Below are 24,454 nucleotides of genomic sequence, written 5' to 3'. Positions count from 1 at the left end.
CCGACACAGGCTCCACGTGTTCTCTCGGCTTCTAGCAGCCCACCCTACACCTGTTCTCATGGCTGCAGGAGGAGTCCAGGGGGCAGAAGGCAGAGCATGGGTGTCCCTTGAGGCCGAGGCTGAGTTGGCACAGTGGCACTTCTGTCCCCCTTTACTGGCCGAAGCAGGTTGCGAGACCAGCTCAGATTCAACGGTGGGGAGACAGACTCCACCACTCAGCAAGAGCATGGGGTGGAGAACTGGGTCATCTATGCACTGATTTTCCCCAGGGGGGGAGCCCACCATCCTCGCCCAGTGGCCTGAATATGAGATGGTGCCCGGGGATACTCGCCTGCCTGGGGGAGGCCACTCGGAGGGTGGTGGGGACAACAGCCCAGCTTTAGGACCTGCCCATGAGCCTTTTGTGAACTAGGCCCATGTCTTGGGCAGCTTTGCAGCCATAGCTGCCAGCACAGCGTGGCTCTCCCAGGGGTTTGTTGAGTGACTGAGTGACCTGAATCAGCTCCTGTACTGGGGAGCTCGGAGGAACGGTCCCAGAGCCGCCGCCTTGTGCATACCTTGTTCACAGTGGGAGGGCATCTCTGACTTCCAGGAGCCCCCAGTCCTGTGTGTCTGGCTTCCTTGGTGGAGCCTGTCTTCCCCACGCTCATTTGTTCCTGTTGGATCAAAGATGTGTCTCCATGGCAACGGCTTGGCAAACACCCTGGCAGGCAGAGGCGCAAACAGCAGCTCCATCCGCCAGCTCCGGGTGCCTGCTGTGCTGGTGTGGGGACGGCGTGAGCGGGCACGCCTGGCCATGTGGAGTGACAGGTGTGGGGGGCATGGGAGCTCGGGGCGGGTGTGCAGGTGGGCACGTGGGGCCTGGAGTGTGGTGGTAACGTGGAATGAGTCTGAGTGTGTGTGAGAGTGCACGTGCATGTGTGAGCATGTTTGCATGCATGTGAGTGCAGCATGTGAGGGGGTGTGTGCAGAGAGGAGGTGGCTTGTGATGTGTGTGGAGCACTTACGGGGGACTGGGCTCTGCACCAGGAGCCAAAGGCAACAAGATGGGGTCCCTGCCCCCTGCCCCCCGCAATGTGCAGTCCGGGGCTGAGGACAAACCCTGAGCAGGTAACTGACAATACGTGTTGACGGAAGTGTGTGAAGGAGGCCTGCGAGGAAGGCTGGAGGCCGGAACCCCGAAGTGGGTGGGAGATGTGCAGACCCAGGGGAGAGCCAGGCGGGGGCACAGCCGTGCAAAGGCCCAGAGGCAGGAGATGGAAGGAGAGGGGGTGCAGTGGGGGGCTGGCAGCCAGAGCTCGCTTGGCCCGGCTTCACCCTGATTTAGGGAACACAGCTGGGGCGTGCAGAGTGTGGGGGTCGGGGCACCCCAGATAGGGGGAGGGAGGGAATGTGGATGGACAGACAGAGCCGGGAGGCTGCAGCTGACAGCTGGCCAGGGTGAGGAGTGTGGGGCAGGGGGCCGGGCTGGGGGCTCCAGTGAGGATTTGAGCTGTGTCCCCAGGGCAAGGGGAGCCTTTGGGAGGTTTCGGTTTGGGGGCATGGGGTCTGATCCACATCCGGGGTGTCCCCCCTTCTGCTGGGGTGTGGACTGGAAGGGGCCAGTGAGACGGGGTAGCCTGGGGGCTCCAGAGATTTCGGAGGTGGGTGGATGATGCTTGGAGGGAGTGGGTGGGAGGGCCAGGAGGAGGGGGCACCCCAAGGGCTGCCTCGCCCCGCAGAAGGTTCCGGAGCTCCCGTAGCTGGGGGCCTGTGAGGAGAGGCCTCTGCCCATCCCCCACTTGGCCCCTGACCCCAGCTCTGGCACCCACAGAGGATGCTCAGGAAGGGCCCCTCACGCTGGCCCCTGTGTCCTCCCGGGCCCCCCAGCCACTGGCCTGTGCGGCTCCCACTTGATCAAGCTCTGGGACCCTGGGGGTTGGGGGCTCGTGGTTGCCTTGAGCCGGGGACCCCCCAGGCAGGCCTGGTGCCGCCAGGGGTCTGCTCCCGGGCTCCCCACTCTACTTCCCTGCTGGCCTGAGGAGCCTGGGCCCCCCGATGGAGGAGAGGCTGGTGGGTCCTCCCTGTGGGTTGGCCCACCCACCCGGGTCTGAAGGGGCCAGGGGGGCTGCGGTGTGTCTGGGGCTCCCACGAGCTCCGAGCAAGGGCTGCCAGTGCCCCCCACCTGCTGGACCCCCAAGAGCTGGGGGCTGCTGTCTCTGCGGGGGCCGAGGTCCGGGAGGGTGTGCGGTCGTCGGGGGTCACCGGGTGGTGCCCAGCGGGACGCAGCCTGGTCAATTCCAATGCCGCGAAGCTATTATCATTTGTTGCCATCGCTGTTGTTTCTGACCTAGCAGGGGTGTGGGGTGTATGGGTGGGGCCAGAGGCAGGGCTGGACAAGCACCGAATGTCGCGGCAGCCCAGGGGCAGGACAGACCCCGACTGGACGATGTCACAGGGTGGGGGGCCGGGGGGCCGGGCTGGTTGTAACAAACTCTCCCCTGTGCCCCACCCCGGCCTTCTCTTCCTGCTTGAGAAGTGGCAGGTGGGTTCCCCCTGCTTCCCCGAGGGCAAACCCAGTAGAGGCCGAGAGCAAAAGGAGGGAGGGAGAGACAGACAGACAGACAGGCAGACACGGGAAGGTCTCAGCCCCGGGATCAAGGGCCCCCAGTGCGCATCTTTTGGGGGGCTGTGCCGAGCCGCCCCGGCTGCTCTCTGGAGGGAACACGGGCTCTCGGCGCCCGGGGACCCCGAGTGACTCCCAATCCGCCAGCTCACAGGCCGGGCCCGAGCCAGGCCCCCACCCCTGGTGGGACCATGGGAGGGTGGCCCCAGAGGTCCGGGGTTCCTGGCACCCCTCCCGGGCTGGCACAGGGGGGCTCTCAGGAAACGGTAGTTTTTCCGAGTGGCCGCCGAGGGCACCGCTTCATTCCGCCTTCCCACAGCCCCACAGCGGCACGAGGCCAGCTGCTCCACCGGTAAGCACAGGGAGGCCTGGGGACACTGAGGCACGGGCGAGGGGCCACTGGCCAGCAGGGGGTTGGACCCTGCACCCCTGCCCTAGCCGAGCAGGTCCCGAGTCCCAGGGCAGCGCCGGGTCCTTCCCACCTGCACCCCTGCCCTCATTGCCCCCTCCAGCTGCCCCCCAGCGCCCTCACTGAGAGACCGTGGGAGTCCCTGCTCGGCTCGCCGCAGCCCCCCGGCTCTGCTCCAAGGCCTCTGACACCCACCCTGCTCTCCGCACCCCACTGTGCTGTGGGCCCCCTTCTTCTCCACCCCTGCTCTCTTCTGGCCCCTCACCCCGTCTGCCTGGCAGTGGAGCTGGGCCGTGTGAACAGGGAGGCTGAGCCACTGCCCTCACCTGGCACCTGGCTCACAGCAGGGGCTCCGAAAGGCTCCTCCAGGGAACGGCAGCCATGTTCTGAGGCCTGCCAAGTAGGTTCCATGTTTTTCTAATCCTTTTGACAATCCGAGGAAGTATTCTCCTCCTTTCCAACCTGAAGAAACCAAGGCACAGTGAGGTGAGACAATTTCTCAAGGTCGCACAGCTAGCTGTCTTCCAAACCCAAGTCTGCCCAAGCCAGGGTTCTTTCTGGTTGGAGGATGGTGATGAGAATGAAGGTGAGGTGGCAGCCTTTTTGTCCAGCTGGCTGAAAGGATGGGTGCCCCATATCATGGTCCATTGCTAGAACTGGCTATGATAAGGTGGCTTTAACAGAGAGTTCTGGAGACATGGTGGTGTTAGGAAAAATATATCCTATGGGCAGGGGGTTGGTGGGCAGAGGCCGAGGCGGGGTATGATTTGATGGCTGTTGGCTGCCTGAAGCCCCAGCTGCTCTGTGCCGAGTTGTCAGCAGTCTTGCCTCTGTATTCAGGGGGCCCCTGGCACTCGGCACCACCCATCAGGGGTGAGGAACGTTCCTGACAAGCTGGGAATGCCCAGGAGGGCCCAGGACTGTAGCACCTGGATTTCCAGTTTTATGTGCCAAATGGGCAGCCGAAATGGGGACATATAACGACCACTCGGCCCCTGCCCACCCACCTCCTGCCCCCAGGATATATTTGTCCTAACACCACTGTGTCTCCACCATTCAGGTGATCCATTCGTGAGACAAAATGCAGTGCAGGTGTTCAGGTGGGGACGCTGTTGTCCGGCTACTGTCAGGGAAGAGTGGCTCCTGGCGAAGTGGCTAGCAGAACGGACCATGTGGTGCGAATCCCTACAAAGAAAGGGTTAAACGTGGAGAAAAATATCAGGGAGGGTGTTTGGCAAACAAAAAGTTAAACGAGTTCAACTTAGTTTCCTAGGGCTGCTGTGCCACAAGCCATGTGGCTTAAACAACAGAAATTTATTTCCTCGTGTTTCTTGGGGCCAGAAATCTTACGGGAGAATGTTCCTGCCCCCTTCCGGCTCCTGCTGGGCCCCGTCTGTCCGTGAGCGTCTGTCTCCACCTCGGTTGTCACATGTCGATCTCCTCTTATCAGGACACCGGTTTGGCCTCATCTTCACTAAACCACATCGTCAAGACCCTCTTTCCAAATAAATTCACAGCCCCAAGACTGGGGGTCAGGACTTAGATCTTTTTGGGGGGACACGATTCAACCCATATATCACCTCTTCGTGGTTGGATTATTGTGTCTTCCTTTTTCTCCTTTACATTTCATAATTTTCCCAGTTTTCTACAAGGGACATAGATTACCACGTGTTCTGGTTCGCTAAAGCTGCCAGAATGTACTATACCAGAAATGGACTGGCTTTTAACAAAGGGGATTTATCAGTTCACAAATTTACAGTTCTAAGACGGTGAAAACGTCCCAGTTAAGGCATCAACAGGACGACACCTTCTCTGAAGACAGGCCGCCCGGGGCTCCTCTCACACGGGAGGGCACCTGGCCGCGTCTGCTGGGCCTTCGCTCCCGGGTTTCGTTGCTTCCAGCTTCTGGCTTCAGGGGCTCCTCTCTCAGTTTCTCTGGGACCTTTTTCTTTGAGCTTCTCTTCATTTCATCTCTTAGCTTCTCTGGGGCCTCTAGGAGCTCTCGGGCTTTTTCTGAGTGTCTTTTACCCTCTCATAAAGGACTCCAGTGAGGGGACCAAGACCCATCTGGAACGGGGTGGGTCACCTCTCAATAGAAACAACCTAATCAGAAGGTCCCACCCACAGTAGGTCTGCACCCACAGGGAGGGGTTAAAAGAACGTGGTCTTTACTGGGGCACGTAAGAGCTTCAAACCACCAAGTGGGGAATCATTTTTTAAGGCTTTGCAAAAAAAAAAAAAAAAAAAATCCTTTGCTAGGAAGGGGAAGATGGTGACAAATCCTGTAGCCACCTGTGGGGGCACTGCTAAGCGCGTGGGGGCATTTCTCCAGCGCCGGGGGGGCAGGGCAGGTAGTGCGGGGAGCAGTGAGGGGTAAAGGGGGCACTGCCTGGGTTTGAGGACCCCTGTCTCTGCCCAGCCCAGCCCCTCGCCCCCTGCACCCCCCTCCTCCCCTCCCCCGCAGGTGCCCACCCCCCTGGAACCCTCTCCCTGCCTGCTGTCCTGAGCGACTCCCTCGCTTTCCTCCCTCTCACTCCACACACCCCGAAAGGATGGGGGGCCCCTGGTTTTCCCACACACATCACCCCTCACCCCTGCCCCCACTAGCCAACCAGGAGAGCTTTGCTAAAAGGGAGACCCCGGAAACCTCCTCAGTGCCTGGTCCCAAGGCCGCTTGCCCCCTCACCTTCACCCCAGGCCCCCCGGGCGGTGGGGTGCTGAGACCCCTCACTTTGGTTCCCCCGGTGCCAGCGGGAGGCAGCCCGGGGGAGGCGGCTCTGTCTCCGCGGCCCCGAGCCCTTCCGCATCCGGCTGCTCACACAAGGCTGGAGAAGGCCTCGGGTTTTCATCCATAAAATGGGGACAAACCCAGCAGCTCTCCAGGGCCCGCAGGCGGCCGCGTGAGGGTCACCCCAAGCACCCAGTAGCCCGTGGCGCGGGAGGAAGTGCTGAAAGAGCGGCCGACAGCAGCCGAGGGGGCGTTTCTCGGGTGACGGGGGCCGCCGCGCCTCACCTGTCCGAGCCCCCCATGCGCGCCTCACCTGGACGGCCCCGCCCCTCCCTGCTCGCCCCCAGGTATTTCTGGGAGTCTGGGGGGTGCTCAGGAAGAAACCATGTCGGGGGACAAGGGGGTCCCGCGTCCCCCTGTCCACTGGCGTCCGCGGGCGACACTGGGGCCCCCGGGGCCCCCCACTCCCCACGGCCCCGCCCGCAGCGCCCCGCGGGGTGACGTCACATCGAGCCCTCCCCCGGCGCGCGGCTCTCCGGGTCCCCCCGCTGCGCCCCTGCGCGCCGAGGACGCGGGGCGGCCAGGTAGGACCCAGCGGGGTCCCGGGGCGGGGAGGGCGAGCGGGGCACCCGGGGGTGGGGGGCGCAGGCCCGGCCGAAGTTTGGCACTCGCGGGGGCGGGGGGCGCCGGGGCCGGGGCCGCGTGACCACCGCGCCCGGAGTGGGGACCCGGCGCCGGACGCCCGCGAGTCGGTTGCGCAGAAACCCGCGGCCGAGCGAGTCACGGGGACGCCCGGGCGGGGACCGCGGAGGCGCGGGGCTGGGGGCGCGGGGCGCGGGGCTGTGGGCGCGGGGCTGGGGGCGCGGGGAGGCGCGGGGCTGGGGGCGCGGGGCCGCGGCCCGGGGCTTTGGTGCAGGGCCGCGCTCCGAGCTCCGTGCTCCCGGCACGGCGGCGGTCACCCGGGCGCTTGGCGACAGGTCCGGGAAGCCGGGGGGTCGGAGGCCGCCGGGGCAGGACACCCGCCATCTGCACCCCGCCAGGGCGCCGTGCGCGCTGGTTTGTCTCCGCGTTTCCTGACACGGGCGCCCACGGGTGGGCGTGGACTCGCCGCCTCGGGGACTTTGGGCGCGCGGGGAACCTTCTGGAGCCGCGGGGGGCCCGTCCCCAGTGTGCGCCCAGGTAACGGATGGAGAGGAGGCCGGGTCGGGGGCTGCACACCCAGGAAGTGGGGAGCGGCTCAAGCTCAGAGGGGCCGGGATGGGGTCACAGAGAGGCGGGGCTTTTCGGCCTCCGCTGCCGGGGAGCGGGCAGGAAGCCGGGGCCTGACCCCTTGTTTCCCCTCCGAGCAAATGGAAACCTCCCGACAAGTGGGGACCCCGGACCGTGCACACGACACGCGGGGCTGCCGGGAAGCTTTGGAGGCTCCGGGCGCCCGCTCACGAGCAGCCTGCCGCGCCTGCGGGTGTCTTCAGAGCTCGCCCTGGGTCCGCAGCCTGGGGCAGCCGCCCGCGGGGAGGCCAAGCGCCCGGGGAGGCGGGGTCTGGGGCAGCCCGGCCTGGAGCAGCGGGCCCATCAGGCCACCGTGTCGCCGGCCCGCGGCCCGCCCCCAGTTTGTGGGCCAAGAGAGGCGAGCGCCCCGAGAAAGCAGAAGCTGGCTCGGAAGTTTGGGCGAACCCCGAGCACTGACACTGGGGCAGAAGCATCGCTGCTTCCGGAGGGGCCTCCGCCGCGGGTTCCAGGGAGACGTCCTTGGCCCGGAGGCCCGCTGGCCTGGTAGGAGTTCGGTTCCGGGGCGAGCGAGGCACGGCTTTGACACCCAACCCGCTCCTTCCTAGCTGTGAGAATTCAACATCTCTGGGCCTCTGTTTCCCCTCTGACACACGGTGCACCAGTCAGTGTTCTCCAGGGAGAGAGCAGGTACTGTGTGTGTGGCTGTGTGTAAAGAGATTTATTTTGTTTTGATGAATTAGCTCAGGCAATCGTGGGGGCTGGTGAGTCCAAAATCCACAGGGCAGGCTGGAAGGTCCAGTGTTAACACTACAGTCTTGAGTCCAAAATGCACAGGGGAGGCCGCGGGCTGCAAACTCAGACAGGGCTGGCCGTGGCCGTCTTGGGGCAGGATGTGTTCATCCCCAGAATTCAGGTTTTTTGCTCTGAAGCCTCCGGCTGCTGGGATGAGGCCCCCTCGTGCTGGAGGGCATCTGTCACTTCACGTCAGCTGGAGGTAGAGGCTGACACCTTCCCGGCAGCACCTGGGGGGTGTTGGATCAGACGGCCGGGAGCAGAGCGGAGCCAGGTGACACGCCAAGAACGGCTGCTTCCAGACCTGGCCTCGCATGTCCCTGGCCGCCTGCCAGCTCCCGTGCCCGTTCTCCACCAAGGTGGCGGCGCCTTCCAAGCTCTCTGGGCATCGGGCAGGCCGAGATGTTTCATACGTGCGGGCTCTGAGCACAGGGGCACCTGTCACTGCTTTGGGGCTGTGATAACAGTTGTCACAGGGGGTGAGGCTTTGGAGGAAATAGTGGTTCTCAAAGTGTGGTCCAGGGACCCCTGGAGGGGCACCCTGAGAATCTTGCAGCGGACCCATGAGGTCGAACTGTTTTCACAATCATTCTAAGATGCTACTTGCCGTCCCACCCCCACCCCCCCCAAAAAATTTTATTGTGGTAACATATATAACATAAAATTGGCCATTTTAACCATTTTTAAGTGCACATTTCAGCGGCAATTAATCACATTCACAATGTTGTGCAGCCATCACCACCATCCATGGCCAAAACTTTTCATCCCCTAAACAGAAACTCTGTCCCATTAAGCACCAGCTTCCCCCCCATCCCACACACGCCCAGCCCCTGGTAACTTCTAGTCTACTTCCTGTCTCTATGGACTTGTATATTCTATATATTTCTATGCAAGTGGAATCATGTAATATTCATCCTTTAGTGTCTGACTTACTTCAGTTAGTATAATATCTTCAAGGATCATCCATGTTGTCGGATGCATCAGAACTTCATTCTTTTTTTTTCCAATTTATTTATTCTTTTTCGTGGCTGATACTATTCCATTGTGTGCATAGACCACATTTGGTTGATCCATTCACCTGTCGATGGACTCCTGGGCTGTCCCCACCTCTTGCTCTCGTGAATAAGGCTGAATGAACGCTGGGTTTCAGGTGCCCGAGTCCCTGCTGTCCGTTCTGTTGGGTGCAGACATAGGGTTGGGACTGCTGGGTTGCTCGGGAATTTCATATTTAACGTTGTGAGGAGCCTGCAAATGCTGCTTGCCCCCATGCTCTCATCCCCTGAGAGGATAGTGGCGTTTTCACCTGACCTGTGATGACATCATCATCCTGGGGTCGGGGTGCTTGCTGGCAGCGAAGCCCCTGGCTAGGGCCTCTGGGGTGCTCACTGGGCTGGGTGCAGGCAGGAAAGCCCTGCAGTGGGGCCTGGGTCTGACTCCTGACGAGCTGTGCAGCCCTGGGCTGGTTGCTGCCCACTCTGAGCCCAGTTTCCCCAGTGATGAGATGGGTGAACACTGGGACTACATCTCAGGATGGTCGTGGGGTTCAGAAGAGCTGCTGGATCCAAAAGTGGGCTCGGTGGCTTCATAGGATGGCAGGCCGCGAGGAAGGCTGTCACCGGGGGCTGGCTCAGGCCGTCTGCGGATGTCGGGGCCTGTCCCGTTCCTGCTTCCTTTGGAAACCTGTGACACGGTCCCTCCTGGGCATCTGGGAGGCCCTCAGGCTGCCTCAGGGAAATAATTCATAGGCTACGCCCAATTACAGAAAGAATCCAGAGCCGGTGGCAACACTCGGCACATTTCAGTGGTAAAATCTTTCTAGCTCTGTGCGGTGGCCGCGAGTGTGAGGGGAGGGTTGGGGAGAGCAGAGAGCGCCTCGGCAGGGCCGTGTGACCCGCATCCAGAAACAAAAACAGGCTGGCGGGAGGCACGAGGGCTCAGCAGCTCCAGAGAGCCGCCGGGAAGCGGGCACCACCCCCTTCTGCATGCCCCACCGGGCCCGAGTGCCGTGCACATTTTACCTGGGAGGAAACCGAGGCACAGAGGGGTTAGAGGTCAGAGGGCCACGTTTATGCCACAGCCGAGGCTGGCGTTCAGGGGTCCACGCCTCCGGGTTCCTCGTGTGCTTCTCCCGTGCCCGGCCCCGGGATGGGGCTGACTGCTGGGAGCTCACAGCCCACCGACCACTCCTGGGCTTGAGCTTCCTGAAGGCCTGCTTGCAGCACGTGTGCGTGCAAATGCACATGCACAAATATGCACACATGTATACAGCACACATGTTCACGCATATACACACGCACATGTTCACACACAAAACGCACGCCCAGCACACACTACACGTGATGAACAAACGTGCACACATGCACAGCAACCCAAACATGCATGTGCCCACACACCAGACACGTATGAGCACACATGCACACAATAGCTTCACACGCACATGTACAAAACACACCAACACATGCACAAACATGCTCACACACGCAGCTCATGCCACCTCTGCTCAAAGCCGGGCTGTGGTCCTCCAGTTTGCTCAGACTAGAGGCCGCAGCTCTTCAGGGCGGCTCCAGGTGCTGAGGCCGAGGCCCCGCCCCTCTGCCCCCTCCCCCTCCCCACCCCTCCCCCCACCCCTGCCCCCTCCCGCCTCCCCAGCTGTCCCACCGCAGCCCGGCCTCCGTGCGCCTGTTCTCCTCTTGCCCTGGGTCTCTGCCAGCCACCCCTCACCTCCTTGGCTGGGTCTTTGCTGGGTGGGACCCCTCCTTCTGCAGGAGGCCCGCTCTGCCCCAGGCCCCACTCCGCCTCTTCTCTCTCTCCCTGGCTGCCTCAGATCTCTGGAATTTTTTTTTTAACTTTTAATTTTGAAATAATTTCAAACTTACAAGACAGCTGCAAAAATAATGCAAACCCCGAACAGAGAAGCCCAGCACCCCCGTCCCTTCGAGAATTGAAGCTCCGCGAGGCCAGGCCCCGCTGTCTGGTTCATCTGTGATGTTTGCCCAGCCCGGGCCCAGCGTCCGGCATCTGGAGGCTGCTTGCGAGCTGCGCATTGAGCGGATAAGTGCCGGACAACACGAGCATCCACTGCCACCAGCCTGACAGCCTGAGAGAAGGTTCCGGAAGAGGTCCTGGCCATCCCCGGGGGGTTCATGAGTGGCAGAAGGCACCCCCCGAGGCCCCGCCATGCTGCAGTGCCGCCACGCCGAGGAGCTCAGCTTTGGGCCCCGCGCCCTGAAGGACGCCCTCGTGTCCGGCGACGCGGCCCTGCAGCGGCTCTACGCCTCGGCCTTCTCGCCCGCCGAGAGGCTCTTCCTCGCCGAGGCTTACAACCCCCAGAGGACGCTGTTCGGCACCCCACAGATCTGCTCGGCCTTTGACTGGCTCCTGAGCCGCCCCGAGCCCCCCGAGGACTTCCAGACGTTCCACGATGCCCTCGTGCCCAGGAAGCAGGGCCAGGGCCCCCGGCACATCTACCTGCAGCCCATAGGTAGGAGGGGCAGCTGGGGCAGCCGGGGCAGCGCGGGGGACGGGTGTCCTGGGGCCAGTGGATTCCCCTGGGGGGGTCTTGAAACGCCCGGGGGGACCTGGGCTGGGGTACAGCTGCTGACAGCCCTGCTCTGCCCCCAGATGCGCGCGAGGGGCCGGTGGGGGGCTCCCTGCTGGACGGTCTGCGGGGCTGCGCCGAGGCCTTCTTCCTGGGCCTGCGAGTCAAGTGCCTGCCCTCGGTGGCCGCCACCGCCATCGGCTGCCGCTCGCGCCCCAGCCGGGACCCTGAGCACCTGCAGCTGCACACGGGTGAGTGCAGGGCCGGGGCCACGGGGGTGGGAGAAGCCCAGGAGGGGGCTCTGCGGGGCGGGGGCGACGCCTCCCAGCCTTGGAGGAGGAACGGGGAGTCCCCTGGGGAACCCGGGTGAGCACACAGGTGACGGGAGCCTCTCGAGGCCGCGCAGCCTCCCCCGGGCCTGTGTCCCTGCAAAGCCCTGTATCCGCATCCCGATGGCCCTGGGGTCACCGATGAGGCTCAGGTGAGCTGGGGGGTCTCGGACACACGGGAGACCCTGACTTGGGATCACACCTGAAGCTCACAGCCCATGGCGGTCACCCTGGCCATGTCTACACGGTTGCCCCTGGTCCCCTGCGGCTGCCAAGCGGCTGGAGTGTGCTGGCCTGACCTGAGCGGAAAAGCACCCGGGTTTCAGAGACTCGGGGTGAAAAACAATGTGAGACGTCTCCTTCATGAGTTTTAGTGTTGATTATGTGCTCAAATGATCGTATATCGGTAATATATTGGAGGAATAACATACTATTAAAATTCAGTCCTCCTGTTGCTTTTTACTTTTGTGAATGTGGCTATGAGAAAGTTTACAATTGCATTTGTGGCCCGTGGGGCGTCTGTCCCGGGCACCACCGCGCTGGACCTTGGTGTGGTCAGCAGCTGCCCCGACCCCGCTCTGGAGCCGCCTGCGGGACCCCGGCTGTGTGAGCCTCCGAGCCCACCACGTCCGGCCCTCGCCCCCTCCCACCCTGCCGGGCTCCGTCCCCTGCTGCGGCCTCACCGTACCCCACGGTTCTCGGCACTGCCCACCCTTCACGGTGCCCCATGGCCAGATGCCCCCGTCTGTCCACGCGGCTCCCCGCAGCCGGAGGAAAGAGCAAACCCCGCGTGGTGTCCTAAACGCGAGACCCTCACGCCGTCTTCTCCCCCCCCACCTCCTCCCTCTTCTTCCCGGACGGGGCCCGGCTTCCTGTCTGTGCTGAGGAAACAGGACGGCGTCCAACCCCCTCGCTTGGGACCCCAGCCCCTCCGCGGCCCACTCCGTCTCCCTGCTCGCGCTTCTCCGTCACGTCTGATGTTCTCCCACCCCGAGTGCAAGTGTCTGGGGCTGGGGTCTGTCCGTCATGCTCACCCGGACCCAGCACTTCTGTGTGCCTGGCACGGCCACGGCTCTCCCCGCATTCGCCGCGTGGGGTCGTTGGCCTCCGCTGCCCCTGGGAAGTCATGCGGTGCCCCCCGCTGCCCTCATGGTGCCCTCGGCTTCTCCAGCTTCTCCGTCCCTTGAAGAGTGCCCCTCGCTTGCGCCTGACCCTGGGAAAGGGCAGGTCCCGGGCAGGGGGCAGGGGGCAGGGTTGGAGAGTGCGGGGTGGCCAGTGCCCACCTCGGGGCTGGTGCACGGGGGAGGCGGGACCCCAGGCTCCTCCCACCCGTGTCCCCCTCAGATGGGATCCTGTCCTTCCTGGAGAGCCACAAGCCGGGGGACGCGCTGTGCGTGCTGGGCCTCACGCTGTCCGACCTGTACCCCTGCGAGGCCTGGGGCTTCACCTTCGGCAAGTCCCTGCCGGGGCATGGTGAGCACCACCCAGGCGGGACCCTCCTGCCCTCCGGTGGGGACAGACACACGTGTGGACGCGCCCAGCGGCTGTGCCCAGGGAGGGCGTGACGGTTGAGCGTCCCGAGGGCGCTGGGCCGTGGCCGGGTCGCAGGGAGGAGGGGCTGCCCCTAGTGCCCTTCTCTCTGCCTCTCCCCAGAAGTGGGCGTCTGCAGCTTTGCCCGGTTCTCGGGGGAGTTCCCACAATCGGGGTGCAGCACCTGTGACTCCAGCCCGGCCAAGGCGGCCACTGACAGCCCCAAGAGCCCCGTGCAGGGCGGAGGCCGGAGCCCAAGTTACAGTGCCCTGGGCCTGGTGCAGTGCTGCCAGGTGAGCAGGCAGCCGGGGGGCCGGGGAGAACCAGGGGTTGGGAGGAGCCGGGGGACTGGTGGGGAGTTGGGGGCCGGGAGGAGCGGGGGTCTCTGGCCAGCTCGGGGGTGCTGCTAAGGACAGGGCCACACTGGCTGAGCCCCTCCCGTGCCCAGGGTGCCTGGCTCCTGGTGGGGTTCCGCTGCTACCAGGCGGCATCTCGGTCCTGGGGGACCACCCAGGGGTCTCCAGGGTGGGCTGGGGTGCGTGGGCCCGGGCCAGGGCCCCTCCCAGGGAACCGTGCCTCCCGCAGGCCACCTGCCACGAGCTCTGCCGCCTCCTGGGCCTGGGGCACTGCCGCTGGCTGCGCTGCCTCATGCAGGAGGCCCTCAGCCTGGACGAGACCCTGCGGCGGCCGCCCGACCTCTGCCCCATCTGCCTGCGGAAGCTGCAGCACGTCCTGGGCTTCAGGCTCGTCGACAGGTACAAGGTGAGTTGTGTTGCTCCGGCTGTGGGGGCTCCTGAGTCGGCCGGCCCCCAGGCCAGGAGAGGGCTGTGCGCTCGGCAGGGTGAGCCGGCTCCTCTGGGCACCGAGGGGACGCCGCGCAACCCGACATGCGGAGGCCGAGGGCATGGATGCCCGATGAGGCCCCAGGGGAGCTGAAGGATGGCGTCGGGGCCACACTCTGCACCCCGGGCAGGCTGGCCTTGGCTGTGGGAAGGTCCCTGGGGACCCGAGACCAGTGCTGGAGGGAGGAGGGGAGACCCGGCCACGAATCCGTTTCTGATGTGAGTGTCCCTGGCCACTTTGCATGCACTGGCGACACGTCAGGTAGTGTCCCTGGTGCCGTGGTCTGGGGGAGAAGCCCCCACAATAGAGAATGAGGACCCCTTGGCTGCCACACTGATGACATGTTCAGAACTTCCATAGGTGCTGAGGCAGCTGGAAGGACCCCGGGCGCCTCGGCTCTGCCCCAGTCTGGGGCCTTTCAGGGGTGGGGGCGCCCCAGCTTCAGGAGTCTGGGGAGCACGTCACGGTGGCTTTGCATGACCGCCTTGGAGCTGGTGAGACTCAGGGCCCCTCTGTGGCTGCAGCTGGAGTGGGCGATGCTGGTCCCATCTCCCCCGGGCGGGGGCTGCTCCACCCCTGCCAGGCCCCAGTGAGAACGGGGGGCCCCGAGAATGGGGGTCCTGTGCCGTCCACGTGGCCCCCACAAGCCAAGCCCTCCGAGGGATTCTGTTCTGGGAGATGACACAGTGCCAGTAACTGAAGGAGGGAGTGCGATCTTGTAAAAATAATCAGTGCCAGAGAATCGCACGGTTAAAAATGGTCACAACAGCAAATTGTGTCTATAACCATCGTTGAAAAAATCAAATGGAAAAAAAAGCCGCAAAGCTCATGCCCTGAAGGGTGGGGGGCAGAGCGCCCGTTTTGTGCCTGTGACCCCCAGCCCCGGCCATGTGAGGGGCCTTGTGCCTGAGGTTCCAGGGCTGGGACGCGCTGTCTGGGCCCCGATCCTGCCTGCCTCCTGCCCCCCAAAGGGCCTCCTGGGACTGTTTCTAAAATCAGGTTTCTTGAGGCATAAATTGCATCCAGCAAAGTTCCTGGAGGCAGGAAAGGCACCCAGAAAGCTCTGGCGATGGTTCAGGCCTTGTTGAAGCAGGTGAGGTGGACCCGGCGGAGGGATGGGGTTCAGGAGGCTCGTGAGGGGCTCCCGGAGCTGGTGGGAAAGTCAGGCGAGCTGAGCGTGACCTGGGTGGGGCGGGAGGACAGGGTGACAGGGCAGCCAGACCCGGGGGCCGAGCAGGGCTGAGTGGGCCGGGGAGAGAAGGGCTGGCCAGGGGCCCCGGGGAGGGGACAGGGCGCCGGGGCCTGGAGAACGTCCCCCGAGGGGGCAGGAGACCCTCGAGGGGGCAGCTCCAGGAGCAGGAAGGGGCAGGTGGCAGGTAACAGGTGATGAAGAGGAAGGAGGACGCGAGAAGCCTGCTTTTTGGAGGGAGGGTGGGAGTGGGGGTGGGCAGAGGGAGGGGCTGTGCTCTGCCTTTGGGGCGCCCAGCGGAGCCACGTGAGGTGCACTCAGCGTCCTGCGCAGGGGCCTCGTGTGTCCCTAGGGCCGAGCACAGGCGCGTGTGGCAGCTTCGTGGAGAGAGAATCCACGCACCGGACACGTCACCCAGTTAAAAGGGCTTTTAGTACATCCACAGGGTGGTGCAGCTGCCACCAGTCAATTCTGGAACATTCCATCACCCCCAGAAGAAACCTGCACCTTCGCTCTCACCCCAGCCCCAGGCAGCCAGGAACCCGCCTCCCGGCTCCGTGGGTTTCCCCCTCTGGGCTGGGATTTGAGTGGAATCGTGAGCGTGTCGGCTGCCGTCACCGGCGGCTTTCCTCGAGCGTCCCCCGTCGTAGCCTCAGAACCTCACCCCCTTTCCAGGCGGCGTGATACTCCATTGTGGGGGTGACTGCATTCCGTGCGTCCACTCTTCCGCTGACGGCCGCTTGGGGGGTCCCCCTTCTGCTGCGGTGAGGTTCCGCTCAGGCGTCCGTGTGGACGCACCTTGGGAGGATGCAGAAGTGGGGTGGCTCTCGGTTTACCTGCCTGGGGGACCCCTGTGTTTGTGAGCCCAGGAGAGGGGCAGGGGGACTGGTTTGTGGGGGCTGGGAGAGCTGGGAACCTGTCCCAGGGCCCCCGCCAAGCGTTTCTTGGGGAGACAGAGGGTTCAAAATGGGATCTCGGATGTGAAGTGCACCCCGGGTCACACTCCTGTCCTCTGAGTGCGCTGTGTGTGCCGGGAAGGCACCGCGTCCAGGGTGTGGGGAGGGACGGTGCCATCTGAGCAGTGTCCCCGGGAGGGGTGCACGAAAGGGGCCCCCACCCACACAGCCCCACGCGGGTGCCACGTTGCTCCCGCCTTCTGAGGAAGCCAGGGGTCTGCAGCCGGGTGGGCAATGCGCGCAAACACCTGCGAGGCAAGCGGGGAGCGGGAGGGGGCTCAGCGGCTCCCGTCTGTCTGGGGTCAACCGGCCGGGGCAGCTCTGCCGCTGTGTGGACCCGGGTCCTGCCTTCCAAGATTTCTGATTTCTCAAGCCCAAGTGGAAATTGGAATTTTATTTGAGATCTCTCTGGTTTTAAATGCAACAAAGTAAATAACAAATAACAAAATAAATTCTACAAAAATTGGACTCTGATCTGGCCTGTGGGTGTGTTCCAGTTTGCTAAAGCTGCCGGAATGCAAAACACCAGAAATGGATTGGCTTTTACAATGGGGGGGGTCCATTGGTTCACAAATGTACAGTTCTAAGGCCGTGAAAATGTCCCAATTAAGGCACGAATAGGACGATAACCTTCCCTGAAGAAAGGCCAATGGCACCTGGGGTTCCTCTGTCTCATGGGAAGGTGCAGGGCCGGAGTCTGCTGGGCCTCTCCCGGGGTTAGCTTCTGGTTTCCGTGGCTTTCTCCAAATGTCCCCCGGCTTCTGTCTCAGCTTCTCTCCCAAGTGTCTCTCTCCCGGCTCCTGCGGGTCCTCCTTGTTTCTCCCGGGGTGTTTCTGTCTAAGCACCTCTGAGCTCTCTTCAAAATGTCTCTGCCGTTTACCCTCTCACAGAGGACGCCAGAAAGACTGACCCCCTGGAGTGGGCGGGTCACATCTCCACGTCCCCGGCCCGTGCACCCGGGTGACTCGGGGGTCCTGTGTCTCCCTGGGCGGCTGCAGCCGCGGCAGCTCTGTTAGGGCCGCTGGGGTGGATGGACAGAGGGGCATCGACGGTGACGCCAGCTGTGTTTTGGCATCCCCTGCCGGACACCAGCCTCGGGACTTGGCTTGCTCTGCTGGGTGCTGCTTTCTTGCCGCCGATGGGAAGGTGCTGCCCTCTGCCGGCCCCAGAACCTGGGTGCCGGGTGCTGGGTGACTCAGAGCTCAGGGGCAAGCGGGGCTGTTTCCTGAAGTGAAAGAGGCGGGTTGGCGAGTTTTCATTCTAGCGCCCAAGCTGCTTTGGTTCAGTTTTCCAGCTGCGAGTTGTCTGTTCCCTTCGTCGTGCTCTTCCAGGCGGGCGGCCAGGGTCCCCTCCTCTCTCGAGCACCTGAGGCCTTGTTGGGGGAGCCCCTGAGCCCCCCCATCTGGGAATCCTGAGAATTTGTGCCTCTCTCGGGCTCCCGGGTGCTGCTTCCAGGGACCCTGTTTTGAGAGCCACTGAACTGGAGGGGCACTTCTTGCCCCAGAAAGGGGCCCGGGAGCCAACAGCTCACGGTGCCCTTTCCCGCAGAGAGTGTGGAGACCACCGCCAGCCCGTGGGAGGTCACCTGGAGGGAGGGGTGCCAGGGGCCTCTCCCACGAGGTGGGATCAGTGTGCACCCCGACACACCAGGTGTCCCCCACCTTGGCTGCCATTCCATCAGCAGGGTGGGGTCCCCGGGGCGGGCCCTGGCACACGGGAGGGAGTCGGCGGTGGGCAGCAGCTGCCATCATCCCCGGGACGCCGTGGGCCGTGGCGCAAGGGCCAGCTCCGGTTGGCATCAGGGACGGGTGTCTCCGCCTGGGTCTCGCTCACCCATCCTGTCACTGTCGTGCCCCCTCTTCCACACCTGCCTCCACCCTGACTGGCAGACAGTCCTGACTCCGGCTCTGGGTCAGAGGTGGAAGGACACGGTGCATCCCCCGGTGAGCGCGGAGGGGCTCCCGGGGCCGAGGACGAGCACGGTGACCCTCTGCCTAGGGAGCGGACGGCATGGCTCTGGGAAGCCCGGGGGGCCCGGTGTTCCTGGCGGCTGCAGGAGGCGAGTGGGGTGTGTGCCGGGCAGCCCCCGCCATCGCCTCCCCGGCTGTCGGCGCCCGCTGGGAGGAAGCCCTGCTTTGTTTGTGGGGTGCAGACACCCCCACGGCCCACTGCAAGCCGCCGAGAAGCTGAGCTGGGAAGCAGCCGCCGTCGTGTGGTGTTTCCACCGGCCAGACTCGGTGGCTGAAAAAGCCTCGAGAGCGGCGTAAAAAGCATCAGGAAGTGAATTCTGCATATTCGTTACCTTTGTTTTTGATATGATTTTTAATTTAACTAAGTTTATGTAATTTAATTATTTTATTGTTTTTCAACTGAGGTGAGATTCACATACGATAAAATTAACTGTTTCACAGGGACACTTTGGTGGCATTTGGCACCGTCACAGTGCCGTGACCCCCCTATCTGGTTCCAGCCCCCAGGAAACCCACCCACCAGCACCCGCCCTCCCCCGGCCCCCGTGACCCCCGTCTGCTCTGTCTCGAGGCCCTGGATGTTCCAGATATTTCCTAGAAGTGGACTTTCCCGCACAGTGCGTTGTCGGGGTTCACTGTGTTTCGTGGCCAGCAGAACCTCATTCCTCCTTGTGGCCGAGTGGTGCTCCCTGTGCGAGAGGCCACGCGTGTGACTCCCCCCGTCCGCACAGACCCTGGGGCTGCTGCTGCCTCCTGTAATTTACCTTCTGGTCACACACGGCTCGGCCAAGCTTCTGGAAGCCGAGGCCAGCGGGTCCTTGTGCTCGGGGCTGGGGCTCCGGCCGCTCCGTGGCCACGAGAAAGCTCAGCCCGTTTCTCTCCCTTCCAGAAACTCCAGGCCTGGACCGAGGCCGTGGCGGGGACGTGGCCGAGCCGGGAGGCAGGCGCGCTGTCCGCGTCGGAGGACACCCTGCCCTGCAGCTGCGACTCGGGCTGCGAGAACGACTCGGAGGCCACCAGCAGCCTGTCGGAGCCCCTCAGCCCCGACGCGGGGAGTCCTGAGCTGGAGCCCGAGGAGGGGCTGAGCTCCCTGGTGGACGTGGCGCCCACGGAGGCTGTCCGGGAGCACGGGCTGTGGCTGGCGGCCTGCATCCGGGCCCTGGAGAGGCAGGTGTCCGAGGAGGAGCTGGCGCAGGTGGACCGGGCCGTGGACGCCCTTGCCCGCTGGGACATGTTCACGGGGCGGCTCCCGGCCGCCAGGCAGGATGTCCCCTGCAGCAGGGACAGTGCGGGGCTGCGCAAGGTGCTAGGGGACAAGTTCTCCTCCTGGAAGAAGAAGTTCAGCACACGGAAGCCACCCAAGGCGGAGCCCCCCACCTGCCGCTGGGAGCCGGAGGAGAACTAGCAGGGCCAGGAAAAGAAAGAGATTCCGCCACCTGCCCTCCTGGCCAAGGGCACTGTGGCCCCACCAGCCTTCTAGAGAAGCGGACGCAGGCGGCCTCTCGCTGCCCCCGCCTCCAGGCCCTGGACCCCAGCCTCAGAGCCCCTCGCTGCCTGCAAGCACGTGCTTGCCCTGTCCAGGTTGGGGCGTTGGGTTATTTATAGCCGGGAGCTCAAGAGGAGGGCGCCGTGGACACGAGTGACCCTGGGAACACTTGGGCTCAGCTTCCCAGGCCGAGAGCCAGGCCTCTGCTCAAAGGGGAAACGTTGGGGTTTTGCTCCTAACCTAAAATGTCTACCCTTAAAAAAAAATGCCGAAAGGGAGGTGCCGCTCTCTGCAGCACCAAAAGCCTTCTCCCTGGGGCTGGGCGCCTGGCACCTCGAGGCCGGTTTCTGTCGACCAGCGTGGCAGGAAGGAGGCGCCTCGTTTACGGTGTGAGGGCCCCTCTCCATTCCCCTCAGGCCCATGCCTGCTGGAGCAAACTGCAGCCCGGTTCTCGGGGGTCTTCTGCCCGGGCCCCTGCGACGGCACGACTCCATCGAGGTGGTGGGCAGTGCTCCTCTCTGCTGATCTTTTGCCTAATTCTGTCGGTTGCTGAGACAGGTGTTGAAATCTCCACCTGTAAATGGGGAATTGTCCATGTTCATTTATTTCTGTCCAGTTTGGCTTCAAGGATCTTGACGCCTTGGGGTGTACACACATTTTATTGCTTTCCGGATGAACTGACCCTTTTATCGCCAGATGCCGTGGTCCGCCCACCACGTCCATCCCGCAGGGCGATGGGCGCAGCTTTGTCGTCACCCAGGGAGAGGCAAGCCCTGGGGCAGTGTGTGCGCTTTGTGGGTAGTGTCTGCAATTTGGGGGCCCTCTTTTAAGAAAACAACACAGAATACAAATATAACATGAGAAAGGGCTATGCAAGCGGGGCGGGCCGGCACTTCCTCATAAATCTGACTCTGGGCGAGATGGAGGGGCCCCCATCCCAGGAAAACGCCAAGGGCTGCATCTTGGGGACACGAGATGCAGCTCAAAACCAGAGTTGAGGTGGCATCAAAACCGCCCAGGAGGGCACGGTGATGGAATCAGGAGGGAGGATGGAGGGCGAGGCTTTCGCAAAGCGAGTCGAGGGGAGCTGGGCCGAGGCCCCACAGCCACAGGGGAGCCAGAAGCCAGGGTCGTGGCTCTCGATTGCTGTGAATGGACCACCCCAGACTTGATGGCGTAAAGCCTCGGCCCTTTATCCAGCCCAAGCCTGTAACGGGCAGAGCTGGCCGCGGGAGGGCTGCCCTGTGGTTCCCAAGGGTGGCTGGGTGTTCCAAGAGCCCGCCAGGCTGAAGCCGGATTACCTTTTATGACAGCCTTGAGGCCGACAGCGTCCCTTCCTGGTACTTTACTGCCCACCCAGGGCCAAGGGGCAGGGATTGCACCCCTCTGTGAGGCAGTGCCAGGGTCCTGGCAGGGCCCGTGAGGGACGGGGCTGTGGCCACTTACAGAGAATAACAGGTGCCGGCGGCTGGGTTCGGCTGTCTCCCTGGCTATGGGATTTGAACTTATCTCCAATTTTCTTTTCCTGTCTTCTGCAGAAGGGCCATCATTGGAATAATTTACGATTAAACAGAGCAGCCCGCCTTGGACTGCGGTGGGGGCTCCAGGGGGCAGGTACCTGCTGGGTGATCGTCACCACACTCTCAGCACGTCCCCGTGTCCCCCGAAAGCCCCAGGCTGGGAAGGGAGCAAACCACTAACAAAATTCATCCTCAGTCTTTACCGGGTGCAGATGGAGCAGTTTTTTAAGATCACTGGTGGGAGGAGCGTTTTGGAAATAAAAACTTCTGGGAACCGAGAAGACGGCGTCCCTCTGCTCAGTGTCAGCTCGGGTTCTGCCCGTGACGAGAGCGGCAGTTTGGAACTGAGGCCGAGGAGGTGATGAGCGCCAGCTCCTCCAGGCAGCAACACTCCCAGAGCTTCCTAAACTCTTCCAGCCCGAGACCTGCCACAGCCGAACAGCACAACCCAGAGTGGACCTGGGGTATCCCAGAAACGGGGGCCATGGTTTTTTTTTTTTTAACACACAAAGTCTGCTTCATTCATTCTCACCTCGTCCGTCGGAAGTCCCCGAGCGCCCCTAGAGCAGCTCTTCTAGTGCCATGGCCTCCCGGGACCCTCCCCCATTTAAGCGGTTCCAATTGGAGGGGCTCAAATGGAGCCAGCAATTCTTTGGGGTCCCTGTAGTGTGTGGTGGAGCCGGAGGCCCAGCCACGTGGTGAGGAAGGGGGTTGTGACGCTACACCCCATCAAAGGAGGGGCCCGGCCCTCTTGGGCAGCTCTCAGAATTTTCCTCTCCCTGGCCCCTCTCTTTCTTTTTCCTCCCCAAAGGCTGACTCAGGTGAGTGGGGGGGGGGGCACACGCCAAACCCTCCCCACGTCCACCCCCAGCCCGGAGAGGACAGGGCAGGGAGACTGGCCCACAAGCCCCCACTTGCCCCACGTTTCCAGGGCCCGGGTCAGGAAGGAGCACGTGCCCCGAACGGCTTAAGAAAATAAATGTGTGTTACTGTTAGAGCTGAAGTCCAAAGTCAGAGCCCAGCAGGGTGAGGGGGTGCTGCGGCCTCGCAGATGCTCAGCACTCAGCAGGGCTCTGTGTGCCACGGGGTAACCCCACTCCGGGCCTGTAGGCCGGAAGGCAGGAGAGGCTGCCAAGTGGACGCCTCCTTTCAGTGCGTCCCTTCTGAGGACGAGGGGGTCTCTCACCTCCATCACCCCCGTTCTCTTAATGAGCCCGGAGTAGGGGTGTCGTCTCCACTTCAGGGCTGTGGAGCTGAGGCCCTGAGCCATGCTGCCGGGCGCCCGGGGCTTAGCTGCGGTGGAGCTGGAGCCATGGCCTGCACTTGGCGGCCCTGGGACACAAGCAGGGCAGGTGGTGCGGGGGCCTGGGGAGGCGTGGGGGTCAGGGAGGGGGTCCAGGGGTCCGGGAACCAGCCCCTCCCAGGCACGCTTGGCCGTTGCGGTCACAGGGGTGCCTTCTGGCAAGCTGTGGCAATTTTAGAATCGAGGCCCCATGCGAGTCCGGGGGCAGCCCGATGGGTGGCTTGCACCCTTGGGTGTAGATGCCAACTAAAACAAACCCGGAGCTGCTAGGGTTCTGTTGACTGTTTGTTTAAAGAGGGCACGTCCCCAACGGGAATATTTATATCCCGGGGAAGATGGGAACATCGGCCTGAGGCCCACAGACTGACTGCAGCCTGCAGGGGGGGCGGCTGGGAGCAGCGAGGCCCCTCAATCACCGCTGGTGAGGGGGTCCCAGCCGGCCTCGCTGCCCGGCCCCTGTCCTGGAGCGAGCCGCCAGGAGCAGCCCTCGCCCCCAGACCCCTCTCAGAACCCAGGGGTGGCGGGTGCGGACGCTGCGCTGAGGAACCCCATTTCAAGGAAAACCAAGAAACAGCAGGTTCACGGCTCTTAGAAAAACAGGCTGTCAAACATAACCGCTGCACAGTAATCTAGGCGCTGCCCGCTCCTATACCACACAGAACCATAGCTTCCGAGAGCCACTAAAATACATGCAAATAACCGGCAGAAATAGCTAACAAAGTCTTTCTTTTTCCAACATTATACAGCATAACTTGATTAATGGGAGCCCAGAATAACTGAGATTTATTTTTGGGCTCTGCTTCTATGGTAAAGAGGCAAATGAAAACAAGCTTATGTCAGGGGTTTATTTAAAAAAAAGCAACTTCCAAGAAGTGTCCTAGGTTCACTGCGTGTTCAGCCCAAGCTGCTCCCTCTATCTTCCCAGAAGGGGCTGGTGGCTGTCAGGGACGCCACCTGGAGTCACTACCCAACGTGCCTGCTCTGCCCGCCGGCCCGTGCTCCAGCGACTCTACGTCTCGACGAGCAAACCAGAGAGCAAACTCGGCCGGGTCCCCCACCACCCCGGCACCTGAGGTGCTGACACGGCCAGGCCGCCGTCCCTGGCCTCCCCGGGCCGCCACCTCCCCTGCCCCAGCCCCACAGGCGCTTCAGTCCTTGCACGTCCCCGCCGCTCTGCACCTGGCTCTCTGGACAGGCCCCAGCGTCACGGTCCCCTCCTGGCAGAGGCCGAGGTGGCTTCGCTGTGGCCCCACTGACACCCTCAGCTCCAGTCTCTTCTTCACGGCACTGCCAGCTCTGCAGGGCTGTCTCCTGGCCCCCGGGGGAGCTCATGGAGGCCGCGCTTTGTTCCCATGGACACGTTAGGGCCTGGCGTGGGGACAGGCTGCCCTGCCGAGTGAGGACCGCTCCTCGGGCGGGCCAGGAGGCTGCAGGGACCCAGCTCTGCAGGGTGGCACTGGGCCAGCCCGATGCTGACTGGCACCTCCTCTTGCTCCCCAATCCAGCCTTTTGGCAGCTGAGGGGCACTTCATTTTCTACGGTTTCTTCCCACACCGGGCTAAAGTAAGAGTTGGATTCCAACTGTGGTGCTGCTGACAGCTCTAAACTGGATGGGCCTTTTCATCAGGGTAACGGCACAGCCGGGCGGGGGCTGCGGACCTTTGGAGCTGTGTCCCCCCTCAGTGGCCGGCTCTTCTTCCGGTGCTCAGCCTGTCGGTGGCAGCACCCCTGGAAGACACGTGGTCCCACGTGACAGGTCTCTCCTGTTTCCTTAGAACCACGGGAGGTGGAGCTGGTGCTGGCCGGTCAGAGGGGCCCCAGGCAGGAGAGGCGAGCTGACCGAGAGGGGCTGGTGTGCAGGAAACGTGTCTAAGGGTTGTCCCTCAGTGCACAGGCTGGAACACACAGGACTCCCTTCCTCTGCTCTAAACAGGCAAGTAGGAACAGAAATGAAGGGAAGGGAGAAGGAAAAGTTTTTCTTCTAAAATCCGAAATGAGATCAGGACTCAGCAGTTTTCCATCCACG

At 63.0% G+C, this 24,454-nt stretch overlaps 2 protein-coding genes across 10 annotated transcripts; one reads left to right on the top strand and one right to left on the bottom strand.

Annotated features, from left to right (window-relative positions):
* The first annotated feature begins 751 nt into the window (after nucleotides 1-751).
* Nucleotides 752-21,577, top strand: AMZ1 (archaelysin family metallopeptidase 1). 9 transcript variants are annotated; one of them, XM_037813713.1, is made up of 7 exons: nucleotides 752-810; nucleotides 10,644-11,245; nucleotides 11,386-11,553; nucleotides 12,976-13,104; nucleotides 13,285-13,454; nucleotides 13,747-13,923; nucleotides 19,009-21,577. In XM_037813713.1, the coding sequence occupies exons 2-7, from the start codon at nucleotides 10,942-10,944 to the stop codon at nucleotides 19,522-19,524; spliced, it is 1,464 nt and encodes a 487-aa protein (XP_037669641.1). In that variant the 5' UTR covers nucleotides 752-810; nucleotides 10,644-10,941; the 3' UTR covers nucleotides 19,525-21,577. The 9 variants fall into 9 exon arrangements, with proteins under 9 accessions (XP_037669641.1, XP_037669640.1, XP_037669638.1 ...); XM_037813712.1 differs by lacking the exon at nucleotides 752-810 and adding an exon at nucleotides 948-1,110 and having other exon boundaries at nucleotides 10,648-11,245; XM_037813710.1 differs by lacking the exon at nucleotides 752-810 and adding an exon at nucleotides 948-1,110.
* Nucleotides 1,897-6,070, bottom strand: LOC119517191. Its single transcript, XM_037813759.1, has 3 exons — nucleotides 5,834-6,070; nucleotides 3,341-3,476; nucleotides 1,897-2,329 (listed from the first exon to the last, which is right to left on the bottom strand). Exons 1-3 carry the CDS (start codon nucleotides 5,865-5,867, stop codon nucleotides 1,897-1,899), a joined length of 603 nt encoding a protein of 200 aa, XP_037669687.1. The 5' UTR covers nucleotides 5,868-6,070.
* Nucleotides 21,578-24,454: the final 2,877 nt, after the last annotated feature.

Source organism: Choloepus didactylus, chromosome 21 (genome assembly GCF_015220235.1).
Source record: "Choloepus didactylus isolate mChoDid1 chromosome 21, mChoDid1.pri, whole genome shotgun sequence".
Taxonomy (NCBI): Eukaryota; Metazoa; Chordata; class Mammalia; order Pilosa; family Megalonychidae; genus Choloepus; species Choloepus didactylus.
Note: the sequence above shows the minus strand (reverse complement) of the source record. Positions and strands in the feature narration are given on the sequence as shown.

What these genes read in the sequence shown, in the direction of transcription:
- LOC119517191 (XM_037813759.1), bottom strand. Translation starts at nt 5,867, where the DNA reads ATGGATGAAAACCCGAGGCCTTCTCCAGCCTTGT. An exon ending in GAGGCCTTCTCCAGCCTTGT is followed by an intron (nt 3,477 to 5,833) that starts GTGAGCAGCCGG and finishes TGGTTTCTTCAG; the next exon opens with GTTGGAAAGGAGGAGAATAC. An exon ending in TGCTGTGAGCCAGGTGCCAG is followed by an intron (nt 2,330 to 3,340) that starts GTGAGGGCAGTG and finishes CACCCCTGCTAG; the next exon opens with GTCAGAAACAACAGCGATGG.
- AMZ1 (XM_037813713.1), top strand. Translation starts at nt 10,942, where the DNA reads ATGCTGCAGTGCCGCCACGCCGAGGAGCTCAGCTTTGGGCCCCGCGCC. An exon ending in CAAGTCCCTGCCGGGGCATG is followed by an intron (nt 13,105 to 13,284) that starts GTGAGCACCACC and finishes GCCTCTCCCCAG; the next exon opens with AAGTGGGCGTCTGCAGCTTT. An exon ending in GGCTCGTCGACAGGTACAAG is followed by an intron (nt 13,924 to 19,008) that starts GTGAGTTGTGTT and finishes TCTCCCTTCCAG; the next exon opens with AAACTCCAGGCCTGGACCGA.